The 18,332-nt window shown below is 35.8% G+C and overlaps 1 protein-coding gene across 2 annotated transcripts in view; it reads left to right on the forward strand.

The window, feature by feature from the left end:
- The window catches only part of SMG1 (SMG1 nonsense mediated mRNA decay associated PI3K related kinase), a 70,022-nt gene that overhangs the window by 38,748 nt on the left and 12,942 nt on the right, over window positions 1-18,332 (forward strand). For both annotated transcript variants that reach the window (XM_068908205.1, XM_068908206.1), the window contains 25 exons: window positions 267-412; window positions 1,064-1,265; window positions 2,564-2,673; window positions 3,087-3,234; window positions 3,642-3,801; window positions 4,178-4,298; window positions 4,963-5,211; window positions 5,538-5,822; window positions 6,549-6,693; window positions 6,945-7,083; window positions 7,385-7,615; window positions 7,721-7,898; window positions 8,754-8,915; window positions 9,171-9,388; window positions 9,622-9,776; window positions 10,761-10,983; window positions 11,969-12,215; window positions 12,801-13,030; window positions 13,565-13,813; window positions 14,224-14,362; window positions 14,450-14,559; window positions 15,825-16,043; window positions 16,466-16,656; window positions 17,170-17,342; window positions 17,737-18,016. In XM_068908205.1, coding sequence (XP_068764306.1) covers window positions 267-412; window positions 1,064-1,265; window positions 2,564-2,673; window positions 3,087-3,234; window positions 3,642-3,801; window positions 4,178-4,298; window positions 4,963-5,211; window positions 5,538-5,822; window positions 6,549-6,693; window positions 6,945-7,083; window positions 7,385-7,615; window positions 7,721-7,898; window positions 8,754-8,915; window positions 9,171-9,388; window positions 9,622-9,776; window positions 10,761-10,983; window positions 11,969-12,215; window positions 12,801-13,030; window positions 13,565-13,813; window positions 14,224-14,362; window positions 14,450-14,559; window positions 15,825-16,043; window positions 16,466-16,656; window positions 17,170-17,342; window positions 17,737-18,016 — 4,710 coding nt within the window. The remainder of the gene's footprint in view (window positions 1-266; window positions 413-1,063; window positions 1,266-2,563; window positions 2,674-3,086; window positions 3,235-3,641; window positions 3,802-4,177; window positions 4,299-4,962; window positions 5,212-5,537; window positions 5,823-6,548; window positions 6,694-6,944; window positions 7,084-7,384; window positions 7,616-7,720; window positions 7,899-8,753; window positions 8,916-9,170; window positions 9,389-9,621; window positions 9,777-10,760; window positions 10,984-11,968; window positions 12,216-12,800; window positions 13,031-13,564; window positions 13,814-14,223; window positions 14,363-14,449; window positions 14,560-15,824; window positions 16,044-16,465; window positions 16,657-17,169; window positions 17,343-17,736; window positions 18,017-18,332) is intronic.

The raw sequence follows: 18,332 nt of genomic DNA on the forward strand, positions 1-18,332 counted from the left end.
TTCAACCTATACTTGTTTGAAGTTAGCATTAAAACTTGAACGGAAAAGCTCTTACTACTAGACTATAACCTGGAAGTTCTTTCTCAACTGGTAAACTTAACTGTATTCTGTCTTAACCATCCTTTTTTTTTTTTTTTTTTTTTTTATCCTGAAGTAGCACATTAATATTTTTGGGTTGTTGGTAAAGAAATGTTAAAATATAATCTAATTACAAAAATAAAAAACTGCTGCTGTAAAATGCTGACTAAGATATTAAACCATTTAAGGTTTGAGAAGGCAACTGCAGAATACCAGGAGCACTTGTGTTCCATGACGGGAGTGGATTGCTGCATAACAGGCTTTGATAAAGCTGTTCTGAAGTTGGCCAATTCCAATAGTGTCAATAATGCCAGCCCAAAGCACTCTTTGAATGGTGAGTATTTATCAGTGTCTTTTAAAAGCTCATACAGATTGCAGAGCTCTGTGCACACAATTAGAAGTAAAACATGCAGTGATATAGCCGTGCTAATTTCACAGCATCTGATTCCTGAATCTGAAAAACTTTGTCTGTGGTTAAACAAAATTGCTTGATGCTGCTGAAGCTAATACTATGCATAGATATATGAGGGTTTGCAGTACTGAGGCTCAGCTGAATGAAACTAGAAGTGATTGGTAAAACATTTTGTATTTGAAGTAATTTAGTTCTAAATTATTTTAGACTATCATAACTTAAAACTTAGTATTACGACCTAATTATATCATAAATGTGCTATTTGGTTCAAAAAAAACTTATTATGAGACTTTGTTTCAATATTCTGTTTGTCGTCTTTGAAAAGAGACAATTTAGTTCTTAACAGTTTTTAATTTTAAAATTTCTTTACAGGAATGGACTGAATTTTTCCAAAACTTCCTTTGAAAATGTTCTGTTTATATATTTTTAAAAAGTTATAAATAGAGAAAGAATATCATAAATGTTGTGTAACTATTTGTTTTTTAAAAATTGAATGTTTCTCTTGACAAAAGATTTGGGAATTACATTAAGTAATAGACTTACTATTTTAAAAAATATATTTTCATTTCACAGGAGAAACTAGAAAAACCGTTCTGACTAAGCCAAATGACTCTTCACCTGAAGTTATAAATTACTTGGGTAACAAAGCATGTGAATGTTACATATCCATTGCTGATTGGTCTGCTGTTCAGGAATGGCAAAATATGGTCCATGACTTGAAGAAAAATACTAGTAATACCTCAATCAATCTAAAAGCGGATTTTAACTACATAAAGTAAGACTATCATCAATTTATTCAACAGTATCTATGTCAGAGTACTGAAAAATTTAAAATTTTTATTGATATTTTTTAGGGAGTGGATATCATTGAAATAGAGGTGTGTGGTAAGAAAGAGGTTATATCTTTAGGGACATATAATAAATAGCAATACACATGAGTAAAGAATAAGCATCATTCTAAATTACTGTGGCTTTCTCACTGTTAAAGGTTTTTTTTTTTTAAGTGTTCAAGGAAAACAATTTATTTCAAGTAAAAGATTTACTAATTTGTAATACTTTTATTAGCAGAAGATGAATACCTTCCCACAAGGTAAATATTTTTAAAAGAAGTTGCCTGTTAATGTATACATTTTTATAAATTTCATAATTTTTTTATAAATTTTTAAAAACAATATTTTAATTTCCAAATCTAAAATAAAAAGTGCATTAAGGAGATCCTGGCTTTTTTTAAATGAAAGAGTCATAGCTTGTGTGTTCGTTTCTTAACGCTTGGTGTATTTGTCTGGCTCTCCTGAGCAGACCGAGAAAAGACTCGGTTGTAAAGAGGATTGAAATAGTGAAAGTGGGAATTGTCACATACTGAATTCATTCTTTTATAGTTCAGATACTTAGGTAATTCCTTCTTGAGAGCAGATGGGAACAAGAGTATTGAGCTTTTGAGTCATCACCCCTCTTAGTCTTTCAATGCCTTTTTGGTATAGTTTGGTTAAAAATCTATAATGCCCAAATTATTGCCTGATGTTGAAGAACAATGAAAAGAAAATGGCAGTTTGCTTCTACAGGCTGTTAAGTGAAATAAATCTGTGTAATCTGTGCCCTGAACAATGTTTCATTATTTCTGGAATTTTCATGGGAACTGAAGCATTGAAATCTTGGCCTCACGAAGTTCTATCACAAAACTTACTTTTCTTGCATGATTTTTATGTTTTGTTTTTTTTTCTTATTTTTGTTTGTTTCTAAGTACTTGCAGATTCAGACTTTTCCTTCCTGCGTATGCTAGAAGAATATTATGTATATAGAGTAATGACAACATGAAAAGCTTCATAGCTGGAGAGCATATTTGTCCTTTCATTTTAATATAGAATATAGCTGTTTGGTTCAATATTATTACCATTTACTGAAATATGTGCAAATGAGAAACTTTGCTTAGAATTAATATATTATAAATGCCGTGTTAAAATGTCAGGGCTCTGAGTTAGACTTGAGCCTTTCTTTTGCTGTTTGATCATAAGATATTTAGCATCTGGAATGAAGTAAGAAATGTGAAATAAAACTGTAAACATTGAATTGCAGATCTTTGAGCAGCTTTGAGTCTGGAGAACTTACTGAATGCACAGAACAACTAGAGTTGTTACCAGGAGAAAATATTAACCTACTTGCAGGGGGATCGAAAGAAAAAATAGGTATAAATACATAAATTAACGTTACTTCCTATACAAAAGTAAATATTTTTCCCTTATATCTGTCTCTGTAAATGATGGACTGAAACTTCTGAATGCGGTTTGCTGTATGTTCAGTATCATAACCTTTCTGAAACAAGCTTCAAAATAATTGGCAATGATAATTCTAAATGTTGTTACAAGTTTTTCAGAAGATGTGTGTTTTATGGAGATAATTCATTTTGTTTTGGTTTTTAAGTAATTTATCACCAGTTACTAAAATGATTTTTATGTACGTACATGTGCCCGTGTGTATATATGCATAAACACATGTAAGTTCTTTTCCCAAACCTCCTTGCTTTCAAAAATGTGTTCTCAAGCTGTGATGCTATAATTTGACAGTTGTAGTTGATTTCAACTGTCTAATCTCCTTGTAGACATGAAGAAGCTCCTTCCTAATATGCTAAGTCCTGATCCAAGAGAACTTCAAAAGGCAGTTGAAGTGCAGCTTTTGAGAAGTTCAGTATGTCTGGCAACAGCTGTAAGCCACGTAGAACAGGAGCAAAAGTGGCAGTCAATATCTGAGTAAGTTAGCGTGCCATGAATGAATGTAACGTACTGTGAAAAGCTGTTTTAGTTTGTTAACCATAACTTTGTGAAAAGCGTACTCCACTTTGTACTTCAGCGTCTGTGGTGGTGTTTGTTACTAGTTTTTGTTGTTGTGAAACGTCAGCTTACAGAGGGAAAATAAAATAGTGTTCACCTGGAGTTCTATGCTTAGTTCTTTGCTTAGTTGATAAGGTACTGCTTCCTGTAAACTTAACATAGAAAGTATCATAGTGCAACTTGTGCACGATATTGCAATGTTTTCTCATCATCCATAGGAAGATGTTGAGTTTGCTGTCTTTTTCAGTATTTTTAATACATCGTTTTTTGCTTAAAAAGACGAGCTAACAAAAATGACCATTCTGATTCTTAAACTTTTATTTCAGAAATGTTATAAAGTACTTGAAGCAAACTTCACGAATAGCTATTGGACCTTTAAGACTGTCCACACTCACAGTGTCTCAGTCTTTACCGGTGTTGAGCACTCTTCAGTTGTATTGTTCTTCTGCTTTGGAGAACACTGTATCCAACAGACTGACATCAGAGGTGTGTCTGTTTTAAACCTAAATTTTAGTAATGTGTTTCTATTGAATAGTCATGTCATGAAGTATTGAACATAGAATATGAAGTAATTGTTCTGACTTCTGTTGATAACATTGTAAAAAGACCTCATTTAGTTTTCTTAACATGCTTTGACCCAAGAGCAGTTTTAATTTACACTTCGGTTGGACTTTTTCTTATAGTTGTAAATATACCATTTCTTTTGATTACATTTAAATTACATCTGGCTGTGTTGTAGGAATAAATGTTACAGTATAGTTAAAGAACTGATACATCAACAGTTCTTAAAGAACTACCCATAAAACTTCTAAAATACTATAAAAGTAACTTTAAAATATTTATGCAACTTTGTCTCTTACAGGATTGTCTTATACCTCTCTTTAATGATGCTTTGAGGTCATGCAAACAGCATGATGTAAGGCCATGGATGCATGCCCTGAGGTACACGGTGTACCAGAACCAATTGATGGAAAAACTGAAAGGTATATAAACTCTCATTTTAGTGTTATGAAAGGTAAATGCATAATTTCAACTTGAAACTGTTAAAATCGACCGTGTCTCGTTGAATTATTTAAGTGGATTACTTTTTTTAAAGCAAGGTTTGTTCTTTAGGCGTCTTGCCTCGCAACTGGGATCTCAGCTGTGGCTGTAGAATAGATAGTATTAAAAACAAAAACTGAAAGTTTGCTCTACTCATCGCACTTTCCTGCATACTGGCTCTTTTTTCATACTTTATACGCTTTCACTGTTGAACACTTCAGTGCTCTCCATAATTGGTCTTTAAAATCAATCATGAAAACCATTTGAATGTGTGATATAGAAAAAAACTAATGGGGGTAGGGGGAAGTTATATTTTTAATTAAGAAATATATCCCTTCCCTAATACATCTATAGATTATCTGCTGGGCAAAACAGTCATTTTTACTACAAGCACTATTTTTATCTTGTCTGAAATAAAAAATATATTCTAGATGAAATTGCATTCATCTAAATTTCTGAAGGAGTTTTTAGGAGATAAGGGCTGAGCTTTTTTTTTTTTTATTTGATGGCCATATACAGAATAAACAGGGCAGAAGTTATCTGGATACCCCCGATGGATTTATTGTTTAATTCTTTTGTTTAGAATGTCTTTTTTTTCCTCTTCAGAACCAACAGTCCCGATTAAGAGCCATCTAATGGAACTGGGCTTAACGGCAGCAAAATTTGCACGGAAACGAGGAAATATTGCTCTAGCTACGCGATTGCTTGCCCAGTGCAGTGAAGTTCAGCTAGGAAAAACCACCACTGCACAAGATTTAGTCCAGCACTTTAAAAAATTGTCTGTGCCAGGTCAGATGGATGAAAAATGGGGTCCTGAACTGGATATTGAAAAAACAAAGTTGTTATACACAGCAGGTGAGTTTCTGTTAATTATCTTGCAAATACTTGAGCTGCTTGTCCTTGTAATCAGGCTAATTCCTCTGACCTTGAAGAAATCACAGTAGGACAGTATCATTAGGAATTGATTTCATCCTGTTAGTTATTGTCTCAGTCTGAAAGTGTTTTCAAATAGACTTTTCTTCACTACTTGCTTTTAATTTCAACGAGAACTTTCTCTGTAAAATGTATTACAAGGTCTATCTGAATATGCTCAATTTCAGAGCATTTTAGAACGTTTTTCATTCAAAGCACTTTGAATGAAATTAGCACTTTTCTGAAAACATGCTCTTAATCATATACAGGTCAGTCAACACATGCTATGGAAATGCTGAGTTCTTGTGCCATATCCTTTTGCAAGTCTGCCAAAGCTGAATATGCAGTCGCTAAATCTATTCTCACTCTGGCTAAATGGATTCAGGCAGAATGGAAAGAGATATCAGGACAATTGAAACAAGTATATAGAGCTCGACAGCAGCAGAATCTCACTGGTTTGTCTGTCTTGTCCAAGAACATATATACTTTGATTGATCTCCCTGCTGTTAATACGCTAGAAGAAGAGTACCCCCGGATTGAAAGTGAATCTACAGGTAGAGGTTTTCTGCTAACTTTTTTTGTTGAACTAATAATGACTGAGGGTTCCCCTGAAGGGTAGCCCCTGTTATATTGATATACATACGTATGTATGTGTTGCTTACATAGTTATAAAAATATATAAAAACATTGTTTATTTGTGCAATAGATGATTATGCACTTTTTAAAATTAATACTAATGCTTTACTACTGCTCCCATACTTTTGTCATTGGAGTAATAATGGACTGGATAAGAAGGCCCTTATAAGCATGAAAAGGGGTTACCTTAGTTTTTCCCATGATACTTAATCTACGTTTAATTTCAACACTTACATTGCATTTTGTGGTAACAGTATAACTCTCTGCTTTCAGTAGACTTTTCTTCAAATGTCAGCATAAAGCTCTTCCTCTGTTTAAGTTCGTATATGATTTAGTTCCCCTCTTGCAGAGGGTCGTTTTGGACCTCATGAGCCTCTCGTTTCACTTTCGTGTTTCTAAGAAAATGAGAGAAAAAGCAACTGTAGAGTTGCTGGCATATGTAAAACTGGTCTGTCTTTTGCCAGTCATCAGTTTCAGAGCTGAAGGATGATTGCTTTTTGGAAAATGGGAATTTTTGGGGTACTAACTTGACCAAAAAATGTAGTGTACTTCTAATACTTTCTTTGTGTGTTGAGGAAATTATTATGAGGTTTTACCTCATAATGCATAAAATCATATGTGTTACTCTATTTCTCCCATCACAGTAAATATTGGAGTTGGAGAGCCTGACTTCATCTTAGGACAGCTGTATCACTTGTCTTCAGTACAGGCACCTGAAGTGGCCAAGTCATGGGCAGCCCTTGCTAGTTGGGCTTACAGATGGGGCCGGAAAGTAGTTGATAATGCCAGGTAAATTCATCCTCACATTTGAATTTATAAACCATGAGAAGTTCCTTTTTCAAGAGGAACCCTGGCTTTGTATTTATGATTGTAGAACTCTATGATAAGTCACATGTGAGCAGAGAACTGAGAGTATTCTCTTGATTACTTGTCCTCTCTAAATAGAAGTGAGCTTCATGATGTTTTATATATACCATGTTAATAGCTCAGCGCTACAAATACTAATGTTTTGGAGATCAATAATTCATTAAATATTGCAGTCAGGGAGAAGGGGTTCGTCTGCTGCCCCGGGAGAAATCTGAGGTTCAGAGCTTGCTTCCAGACAGCGTAACAGAGGAAGATAAAGAGAAAATCTATGGAATTCTTGGGCAGGCAGTATGTCGTCCAGCTGGGATTCAAGTAAGTGGAATTTTGCTTGCTTAAAAATATTCTGCTTCAGTTTGAAACTTAGTATGATTTGCAACTAGAGGAGAATTAACTCTTGCAAATAATTTGAAGTCAAAATTCATATAATGTAGAGGTTCTCAAGAAATCAGCTGTTAGCTATGTAGTAACACATCTGTTCTGTAGATTACGGTATATGATCAAGTAAGGTAGTTGAGTGAGTTGCCCAGACAAAAACTGGATCAGCAACTGATGTGTGTTTGTAGAAGTGGCAGGAGGACTTAGTCAAATCCATTGTCTCTTTATTTGCGTTTAGGATGAAGATATGACTCTACAAATCACCGAAAACGAAGACAATGAAGAGGATGATATGGTGGATGTTATATGGCGTCAGTTATTAACAAGTTGTCCCTGGCTTTCAGATCTTGATGAAAATGCAACAGAAGGGTTAATCAAAGTGTGGAGAAAAGTTGTAGACAGGATCTTCAGTCTCTATAAACTCTCCTGCAGTGCATATTTTACTTTTCTTAAACTCAATGCTGGTCAGGTTAGTGTTGTGCTGGTGAGGAAAGTTAAGTTACAAATACTTTTAAATGTTGATACTCTTAGCTAACTATATAGCGCATATTATTTCTGTGTCCTATATATAAAGATTCCACTTGATGAAGATGACCCCAGACTGCATTTAAGAAATACTTCTGAACAAAGCACTGATGATGTTATCGTGATGGCAACCTTAAGATTGTTACGGTTGCTTGTGAAACATGCTGGGGAGCTTCGACAGTATCTAGAGCATGGACTAGAAACTACACCTACTGCTCCTTGGAGAGGTAAGTACCTGTTATGTAGTTAAAATTAATTTTTGACGTATTTTCACTAAATATAAATAAGCAGAAAGTTATTCATTGCACTTTCGTAAACTTCAGGTGCAAGCATGATAAAGAGGAAGCTTTTTTAAATTCTACTTTTACTTAAATAATTCAATTCAAGGTGTTCTCCAGTCTTAGTTATATATTCTGGTTTTAGAACAGATCATTGGTACAAGTTCTTTTACCCCAGCCTCCCTTTAAAACCTTGAAAGGAGAAAGGACATGTAGTTTGTGAAGTACTGTTGCATCTTCCTGAAAAAAATTTGTTTTCCTAACTACAGTTTGAAAAATGATTCAGAGAAGAGATGCATCTCTAAGCTTCTTGGTAGCCGCTGGCCAAAGACAAATGTCTTGGTGGTAGTAGTTTGTCACTATACCGTTGGTTCTGGTTGATCAGGGGCCTTCCCACAAAAAGTTGTTGAGTAAAAGAGTAGAAGGCAGTACAGGAAGGGACTAATTATTGCCCAATAGTACTACCCTTTGAAGAACATCCAATTTTGCTGACCCTAGGAAGTACTGATGTGACTGTCCTTGATTTTTGAAAAAAAGATACAACAGAAAACGTGCAAAACTCAGTTCCTAGTGCTTTAATGCAGGATTTGTGCATTGTGTTTGTCATCTGCGTTTGAATGGTAGGAGAAAATAAGCTAGTATTTGTATTGTACAAGACAGTTATTTAAAACAAGGAGAAGTTTTTATTTGGGAAACTGATGATTCGCATTCTCCTAATACAAAAATGGCATTAAAAAAAAAAAAAACTGCATCACCTGCTGTGTACAGACTGACTTGGCACCTTTTCTTTTTCTATTTATAAAGGTATTATTCCTCAGCTCTTCTCCCGCCTGAATCACCCAGAAGTGTACGTTCGTCAAAGTATTTGCAACCTGTTGTGTCGAGTGGCTCAAGATTCTCCTCATCTCATATTGTATCCTGCAATAGTGGGTACCATTTCACTTAGCAGTGAATCCCAAACGTCAGGTATGGATGAAAAGTTGAATGTTCAGATATGTGTTAGCTGATATGTTTTATCTAGTGGCTAAAATCATACCAATTTCTTTTTTTTTTAGTGACTTTTAACAGTTTGGCAAATAAGTTACACTTATTTATACTTACTGTTATACTTGGACAGTAATTAGTGTAATATGGGGTCCTGATGCTAGTGATATATCAACTGATACTTTTTTTTGAGGCCAGAACGGCATAGATAATATTTGAACATCTTTTTAAATTTAGGGAACAAGCTCCCTTCTGCCATCCCTACTTTGCTAGGTAATATTCAAGGAGAAGAGTTGTTGGGTGGTGAATGTGATGGAGGGAGCCCCCCAACTTCTCAAGAAAGTAATAAAGATGACACAAAAATTGGATTAAATGAAGATCAAGCAATGATGCAGGACTGTTACAGCAAAATTGTGGAGAAACTCTCTACTGCAAATCCAACAATGGTATTGCAGGTAAATATTCAAAATGTATGTTACTAATGCTCTCACTTGGAACCACAAAATATGTAATTTGTATGTTTTGTGTGGAAGGATACTGAAAGTTTTGGTGCATCTTTGATGCTGTTAGGCTGTCCTTTTTTTTTTTTTTTTTTTTTTCCCCCCAAGTTGTTCATCTACAAAAGTAACTTCTTACCTTTACAAGTACCAATATTAGGATTAAGTGAATCTTGATTTATTTTATGCAGGTTCAGATGCTAGTAGCTGAGTTACGCAGAGTTACAGTTCTTTGGGATGAACTTTGGTTGGGAGTTTTACTGCAGCAGCACATGTATGTCCTCAGAAGGATTCAACAGCTGGAAGATGAAGTCAAGAGGGTCCAAAACAACAACACTTTACGGAAGTATGTTTTTTGTGAATAATTTGAATGAAAGTCATGACAAAAGGTTGTTCTTTGGGGAAGCATGCAGTCAAATTGACCAACAGTGTTGTTGCTCCTAAACTTCCATGGCCCTAGCTTCTGTGCAAGCCCGTGACCTCAATTCACAAGCATTTTGATGCTGTAGCTAATACTGTAATCAAATCAGAAGCAATAAGAGCAACAGCATCTATCTGTGAATCCTTGCCAGGATTTCCGTAGTGATACTGTGGTAAAACCCAATGCATATTGAGATCTGGAGGCTTTTGAGATCCTATAGCTCTGCATTTCCACGGTCTTTCTTGCAAGTCAACTGAAATGAGGAAAGGCATGTTAAGGGGAGTGACCTGTTTGGAGTTTATACTAAATAGATAGGATAAACAGAATGTCTTAATCCACTTCTGGTTTTCAGTATTTAGCAGTTCTTTTTTTTTCTCCCTTAGCTGGGTTCTACTGTGAACGGATTTGTGGAAGAAAGCCATTTATTGGGCACGTACTAAGTTTAAAAATGGGTCTTCAATTCTGTTGTCAAGCCTGATATGGAATGGGAAAACTGGACGGTCAGAATCAGTCTTTCCATTCTTTATCATGTTGTATACCGTCAGGAAGTAGTAGTCAAGAGCTCTTGTAATAAAAAAAAAAAAATGAAATAAGTTGCGGAGGGTGTTTTCATCCTTCAGAGTTTCTCCTTAAGGTGTCGAATGGTGAAGGGTACTATTCAGAAGTTTCAGTTGAAGAAAATAAAAATAAAGGGAAAAAAACCCCACCACTGATCAGAGGAACATGTATTTACTGTGGAATGAAACACTGTTTTTTCGCTTAGTATAGTCATTCTTGAAGGTGTCTTTTTAGAGATGTAAGCATTTTCCTGACTTGTTTGATGTCTCACTTGCGATCCATTTTAATGTTTAACTTGTTTTATGAAGTAACTTGTTTATGGAGTTAAGAGGAAATTAACTTTTTTAATAGAGAAGAGAAGATAGCAATCATGCGTGAAAAGCATACAGCTCTAATGAAGCCCATTGTATTTGCTTTGGAACATGTACGGAGCATCACTGCAGCTCCTGCAGAAACTCCTCATGAGAAGTGGTTTCAGGATAACTATGGAGATGCTATTGAAAATGCACTAGAGAAACTTAAGAATCCTTTGAATCCTGCTAAACCTGGAAGCAGCTGGCTCCCATTTAAAGAGGTATAGTATGCACAACCTAATAATATGACATAAAGGCTCTAAGCATTCTTGCTGCAGCATGTGCTTGACTCTCTGCTTAGTTTTGTATTGCTTTTCCCTTTGTAGCCAACATTCACTATAGGCGTGCTTCATAGTCAAAGCATCAGTAGCGTTTGTTATGGAAGCAAAAACTGCTGTGATTTGCTATCTGCGTTATTACCTTTCCACCTAATGGAATTATTTTGTTTTTTTCAAATCTTGCATCTTCTGCTTTCTGGAATCCTGTCTGTTCTGGGACAGAGGACTTCAATTTTAAATACTGTCTTTTTGAAATTCTATGCCCTTTGAGTTCAGTGGATGCAAAATCTAACAAGTTGGTACTCCAGCTATCCTTAAACATAGTCCTCAGGTTGCGCAGCAACCTCCAAATGATCTATCCTTCCTAAAGATACTCCTTTCTGATAAGTTTGTTTTTCAGTTATGTCATCTTATCTTAGTTTTTTAAAGGTCTGAGGAGAAACAAAATATGCATCCATATTATCTATCCATTTTGATATCTAGAGCCAGCCTGGTGGTTTTTAGATAGCTTGATTGGATTTACAAAAAAAAATTTTTTTCCATAACTCCCCTTCTGCTTTGCAGAACAAACGTATGGATATATGAGCAGGGAGTTGCTGAACTCTGCTGTCTTTCACCACAACTCAAATATTTATAAATGCAGGAACAAACCTCTTAAGGAATTTGATTTGCCATGACTTTGGTGCTTATCAAAAGACAGGGTATACATGCCGCATAAAATTGTTTTAAAGATTCTTTGCTTAGGTTTTGTCATCTTTATCCCTAAGCTATAAGTGAATTAATAGCATAGCAAGACTGAAACTTAGTTTAAGAAAATTCTCATGTGTTCTGGAGGAGGAAAATCATTAAGTTGGGTTTTTTGGTTCGTTTATTTTTTAATGTTTGCTGCTAAGGTGAACCTTAACCTAAAACAATTTCTTTGGCATAGGTTATGCTAAGCTTACAGCAAAGAGCACAGAAACGGGCTAGTTACCTTTTACGGCTTGAAGAAATTAGTCCTTGGTTGGCTGCCATGATGAACACTGAAATAGCACTCCCTGGAGAGGTATCCACCAGAGACACAGTTACAATTCATAGCGTGGGCAGCACCATCACAATTCTGCCTACCAAAACCAAACCTAAAAAGCTACTTTTCCTGGGTTCAGATGGGAAGAACTATCCGTACCTTTTCAAAGGTGAGAAATGGAAGTTTTTTCATAAAAGCTACTGTCTCTTGCTTTAAATTAGACAGACTGTACTAAATCTGGGAAGGTGCATTGCTGCGACATTTTAATCTACCCTCCCGGTATGAGAAAGAGCTTGATCCGTTTGCACCCTTTCCCATATGTGTTCTAGGATTTTTGCCCCACGAAGTTCTAGATCAAGGGTGTTTCAGATCTGTTCTTGAAAAGTTGTGTTAGGGATAGTGTTTTGCTTGCACACTGATTGGGAAAGCGCATCCAGCTAATCCTGAAACTTAAGGTAGCACTCAGAAGCAAAATTCTGAGGCTTCATGCCTTCCTCCAAGGGAAAAGGCCAGTGTAGTATGTTAGTTGCTGTTGTGTGTACTGTTACACAGTTACAGCTGTGATTAACTAATTCTAGTAGGCAAATTCTATGTAAATGTTCTGGTTCAGCTTGATCAACTCATCCTTAATCTGAGTAGTTTATAAAGGTTCTGAAATGAGTTATGATTTCAGAAACGCTGTATTTCGAGCTTTGTTTAAGGATAAGAATTTTACTTCTAGAAACTGAATTTGAAACAAAATAAATTAACACAGGTTTGGAAGACTTGCACCTAGATGAAAGAATCATGCAGTTCTTATCAATTGTGAACACAATGTTTGCTACCATTAACCGTCAAGAAACACCAAGGTTCCATGCGAGGCACTATTCTGTGACACCTCTGGGAACGAGATCAGGCTTGATTCAGTGGGTGGATGGAGCTACACCTTTGTTTGGCCTTTACAAGAGGTGGCAACAGCGAGAAGCTGCTTTACAAGCGCAAAAGGTAACAGCTATGTTTTATGCCAGCTAGAGCAGCTTTACGATCCTATATAGTTTTAAATAGTTTTAAGCTAAAAAGTTTTAAAACGTGTGTTTTTGTGATAATGCAGAACAGTTCTGGGAATTCATATCTCCTGGGATTTGACCAGATGTCAGATGAAACTTGCATATATGTCCTACAGGATCTAACATAAATATATGGTTCTAGCATAAAAATTCAAGGAGAACTATTTTTGAACAAATGGAATTAAACTTGATTTAAATCGTGTTAGTTTCACATCTCATTCTCAACTGTGTTTTCATGTTCAGTATAGCGCAGTGGGAATTCTGGAGTTGGCCTTGCTTACAGTAGAGTTAGGCTAGAAAAAAGTGTTTTCAGTATCTTTGTTTTCTTAACTACTGAATTTTAAAATATTTCTTTTGAGCTGTAAAAGTAGAGAAGTTGATTTCATGTTATTCTCGCTAAACTGAGTTTGAGATGCTCTTTTGTGGTAACAAGAATTGCAATACATAAACTAGCATTATTTACCTCTTTTAGGCTCAAGATTCTTACCAGACTCCTCAGAATCCTGGAATAGTGCCTCGACCCAGTGAACTTTACTACAGTAAAATTGGACCTGCTTTAAAGGCCGTTGGGCTTAGTCTTGATGTGTCTCGTCGTGACTGGCCCTTAAACGTAATGAGGGCTGTTCTAGAAGAACTGATGGAAGCGACTCCACCAAATCTCCTAGCTAAGGAACTTTGGTCATCATGTACTACCCCGGATGAGTGGTGGAGAGTTACACAGGTAAGTCATAGCAGATCTATTTTCCACTTTGAAAGGCTATAATCCTTAAAGGGATGAGGGGCAACAAATGCCTGGGATGTGTTCAAGCAACGATGCTCTCGAGTTAGGTGAGGTAGCACTGCTGAAGTTTCACATAGCAGGAGATGTTGGCTAACAGAAGCAACGGTGCCATCTAGAATGAGAAAAGAGTATATTCCTGATAACCATAATTTATTAATGTAGAGCGGTCAGCCTAAGAAACGAGAATTCTTGTAAGATATTATCAGACAACAAATAAAAAACAGCTTGGTATAAGTTGATTTTGTTATGTCTTACGCTTACAATTTAAATGACGTTTTAAGATGGTAGTCAGTCCAACGTGTTGGCAGAGGATTCCCACAAATAATTTTTTTCTGGAACTCTCTTTAAAGTCGTATGCAAGATCTACTGCAGTTATGTCCATGGTTGGCTACATCATTGGTCTTGGAGACAGACATCTGGATAATGTTCTTATAGATATGACTACAGGAGAAGTTGTCCACATAGATTATAATGTTTGCTTTGAAAAAGGTAACTTTACAAGTGCTATATGTTATTCAAGTAAAAGGTTTCCTTTCTTGATGTTTAAAAGGAGCAACTTAAACTTTTATCTTAAAGGGAAAAGCCTTAGGGTACCGGAGAAGGTTCCATTCCGGATGACGCACAATATTGAAACAGCGCTTGGTGTGACAGGAGTAGAAGGGGTTTTCAGGCTTTCTTGTGAACAGGTAAGTTAGGAAACGTGCAGAAAACACTTATTACACGTTGGCCTAGAACTTTTCTACTAATCATTCTGCCATTGGTTTGGGTTTTTTTTTTTTTTTTATAAAGCCTTCACTTTTCGGTGTGATTTTTAGTTGGACTTATTTTAGGTACATCTTAAATTAGACATTTAAAAAGTAGATGAATGACAGATAAATTTACATTCAGGTAGTGGTGCAACTATTATTCTGGGCGTTTTATGGTAGCTCTGGATTTAAAAATGAAATTTTGAATACCACGTTAAATACTGAAATGCAATTTCAAGAAATAGAAGTTTTTTGCCTTATGTTTAACTTCAGTGTAAATATATCATTAAAACATCAAAAGACGTCTTCAGATTCACCTTGCCCTTCTGGAACATGCACCTTAGCCAAACAAATATATGCTTTAATCAAGTGCAAGTCATTGTGTTAAGAGAAAATTGGAGAAATGTAATGGCCTATCCTAAATAGGAAATTAGACTGCATGATTCCACTCTTTTTTAATATTCTGCTGTGTAAATTCTGTGAATTACTACTACTGAGTTGCTAGAATTATTTGGAAATTTAATATCTTCAAGTTTACTATAAGAATTCAGATGAAATTGAATTTCTGGAAAATGTTGATTGGTGACACAAAGGGAAGCGTTTTCTTAAGCTGTGCTATAAAGACTTAACAGATGTCGTTTAGGGTTTTCTTTTTTCCTAAGTGTTTTCAGTCTTGGTAGTATCTCTTTCTCCCCCCCCCCCCCCCATAATGCCATACCATACCAAGTGAGTAAGTTGGCTCTTCATAAAGATTGTAGCCATGACAGTTTTCTGTTTTGTAGTTTAGCCTTATAGATATGCTTGGAAAAAAGGAGAAGGGAGGTAATTTTTCTGTTTTTGATACCAAACAAATTTTGAATTAAATGACTCATGAAGTTTTGTTTAGCTTCTTTCTTCATCCTAAATAACAATGGCAGAAATGATTGCTATGAACAAAGGAGAGGTTTCTTCCTCAAGAGGATATTGTTAAAGAGGATAGAGTCTGAGGGATGCTAGAATGCAAACTTTGATTGTAATGATGCTGCAATAGGCTAGCTGCGTTTGTATATACTGTGGTGGTGATCCTGTGTTTGAGGCGGTTATGAATAAACGTAGTTATTTCATTTTCTGTAGTTATTCAAATACGTTATTTTGTATTAAAAATTCCACTGTTCTACAGTGATAACACAAGCTCAGAATAAGTCTGTCTAAAATTCATGATGCAGGTCCTACATATCATGCGACGTGGGAGAGAAACTTTGCTTACGTTGCTTGAAGCTTTTGTTTATGATCCTCTGGTGGACTGGACAGCAGGAGGTGAAGCAGGATTTGCAGGAGCTGTCTATGGTGGTGGTGGCCAGCAGGCTGAAAACAAACAAAGCAAAAGGGAAATGGAAAGGGATATTACACGTAGTCTCTTTTCTTCTAGAGTGGCTGAGATAAAGGTGAATTCACTACAGTAACTTTCTATTACGTAACCAAAATAGGCCATATGCTTTCCTCTTTAGTTCATTTCTTTTTACTGTTGGGGTTGGTGGAGGAGGTGGTCATTTATTAGAAATAGTTCCCAAATTTTTTTGTGCTAAATTGGTTTTGGGGAAGTGTTTATATGGAACTCGCAAATATTTAGTTTATGGTTTCTGCATGTGCTTAACTCTAAACCTTGTTAATGTTTTGCCTGAATCAAGGCTGGAGGAATAAATCTATAAGTTCAAAGAGAGCAGTCTAAGTAAAAATTTAGACCTGTAGCATTGAAGGTAATTCTAGATGAACAACATCACTGAAATCTTGTGTCCTGCCTTATATTATTTTTTTCTTACCTGTTTGAATTAAGTCTGGACTTACAACTTCTGTGTCTTGCTTATAGGTTAACTGGTTTAAGAACAGAGATGAAATGCTGGCAGTGCTTCCAAAATTGGACAGTAGTTTAGAAGAGTATCTGAACTTGCAAGAACAGTTGACAGATGTGGAAAAATTGCAGGGAAAACTACTGGAGGAGATAGAATTTTTGGAAGGTGCGGAAGGAGTGGAGCATCCCTCTCACACGCTTCAGCACAGGTATAGAGGATCCAGGAATTCTGTCAGGGATCTCAAGGCTTGCTCTAACTGGTAGTTTAATAATTTGCTTATGAGTTAGATGTTAAAAATGTGTATCTGAGAGAGACTGATAGCTAATCTTACAGTAAAGAACTAATTCCTTGTGCAGAACAACTACTGAAGCCCATTTTCCTACTGAATAATCTTTACATCCTACTCAGCTGCTGATAAATAACAAAAATCTTTGTTTTTAACTCTTCAACTTATTTCTCAAGTTTAGTTGAAGTTGATCAAGGGTTTCCAGATTGGATGAGTATGTGTGCACGCACGCACATTCTTTATTTTGTGGGAAACCATAATTTATGAACGCAATGTTTATTTTTGTAAGATTTTGGTAACTGGTTAAAACAGAGTATTTTAACCTTTTGGTCAAAAAAGTAGTATGATGTTGTTCAGTATAGTTTTGTGTTAGTATAATTAAGTACTCTTGTTTTCTTGTAGTATTTACTTGATTCTGTGACTTCAATAACTTAGGTATTCTGAGCACACACAGTTGCAGTCTCAACAAAGAGCTGTCCAGGAAGCAATCCAGGTGAAGCTGAATGAATTTGAGCAGTGGATAACACATTACCAAGCTGCTTTCAACAATTTGGAGGCAACACAGCTTGCAAGTCTGCTTCAAGAAATAAGCACGCAAATGGACCTAGGTATAAAATAGTATTTGATTCTTTTTTTTTTCTGATGGATTGAAAATAACTAGAGTTTAATATGAGGAGGTATCGTGAATGTACCTTAACTTAAAGGCAAGGTTAGGAATGTAATAAATGAAAAGACATGGGATTTTCTAAAGGGTGTTTTAGAACACCACAAGGCTTCTATTTCAAGCTCCCTAAGGCTTTGAACTTGTCTATCTTGCCCTAGCCATGTACATTATTCTCTTACCTTGGGCTTAAAATTGGTAGTATGAATACTCAAAGCCTCCTTTACCACAAGTAAAATGGTGTTTTGGAAAAGGCTTTAATGCTTGGTGCATGGATGCTATAAAGTATGTAAGCTTCAGAAATCAGTGGAAGTTAATTGTTTAACTGTCTGTCTTGAAAGGTCCTCCCAGTTACGTACCAGCAACAGCATTTTTGCAAAACGCAGGCCAGGCACATCTGATCAGTCAGTGTGAACAATTAGAAGGAGAGGTTGGTGCTCTTCTTCAACAAAGAAGATCTGTTTTACGTGGTTGTCTTGAACAATTGCACAACTATGCAACCGTAGCTCTTCAGTATCCAAAAGCTGTGTTTCAGAAACACCGAATTGAGCAATGGAAAACTTGGATGGAAGAACTCATTTGTAACATGACAATAGAACGCTGTCAGGATATCTTCAGGAAGTAAGTTTGCCAAATGGATTTTTCTGAAGAAGTTAGTTTTCAAACTGTCTTAGGGTTTTAATTAAGCTTTGCTTCATAATTAAATTGGGCCTCCCAAAACAAGTTTAAGTTGTAATTCTAGAAGGCTGGAAACGTGAAAATCTGTTCTAAAAATACTGTTCCAGAGTCTTACTATGTACTGTGAAAAGAAAACTAAGTAACATTTCCCTATCAGTAACGTTTCCCTGTAATAAACAGATGAGTGACAAGGTGTGGCTTTAGGGTAGTTATAATCTACCCTAAGATTTTAGAAACTTTCTAGTATTTAAAAATCGCT

This window comes from Struthio camelus, chromosome 15 (assembly GCF_040807025.1).
Source record: "Struthio camelus isolate bStrCam1 chromosome 15, bStrCam1.hap1, whole genome shotgun sequence".
Classification (NCBI taxonomy): domain Eukaryota; kingdom Metazoa; phylum Chordata; class Aves; order Struthioniformes; family Struthionidae; genus Struthio; species Struthio camelus.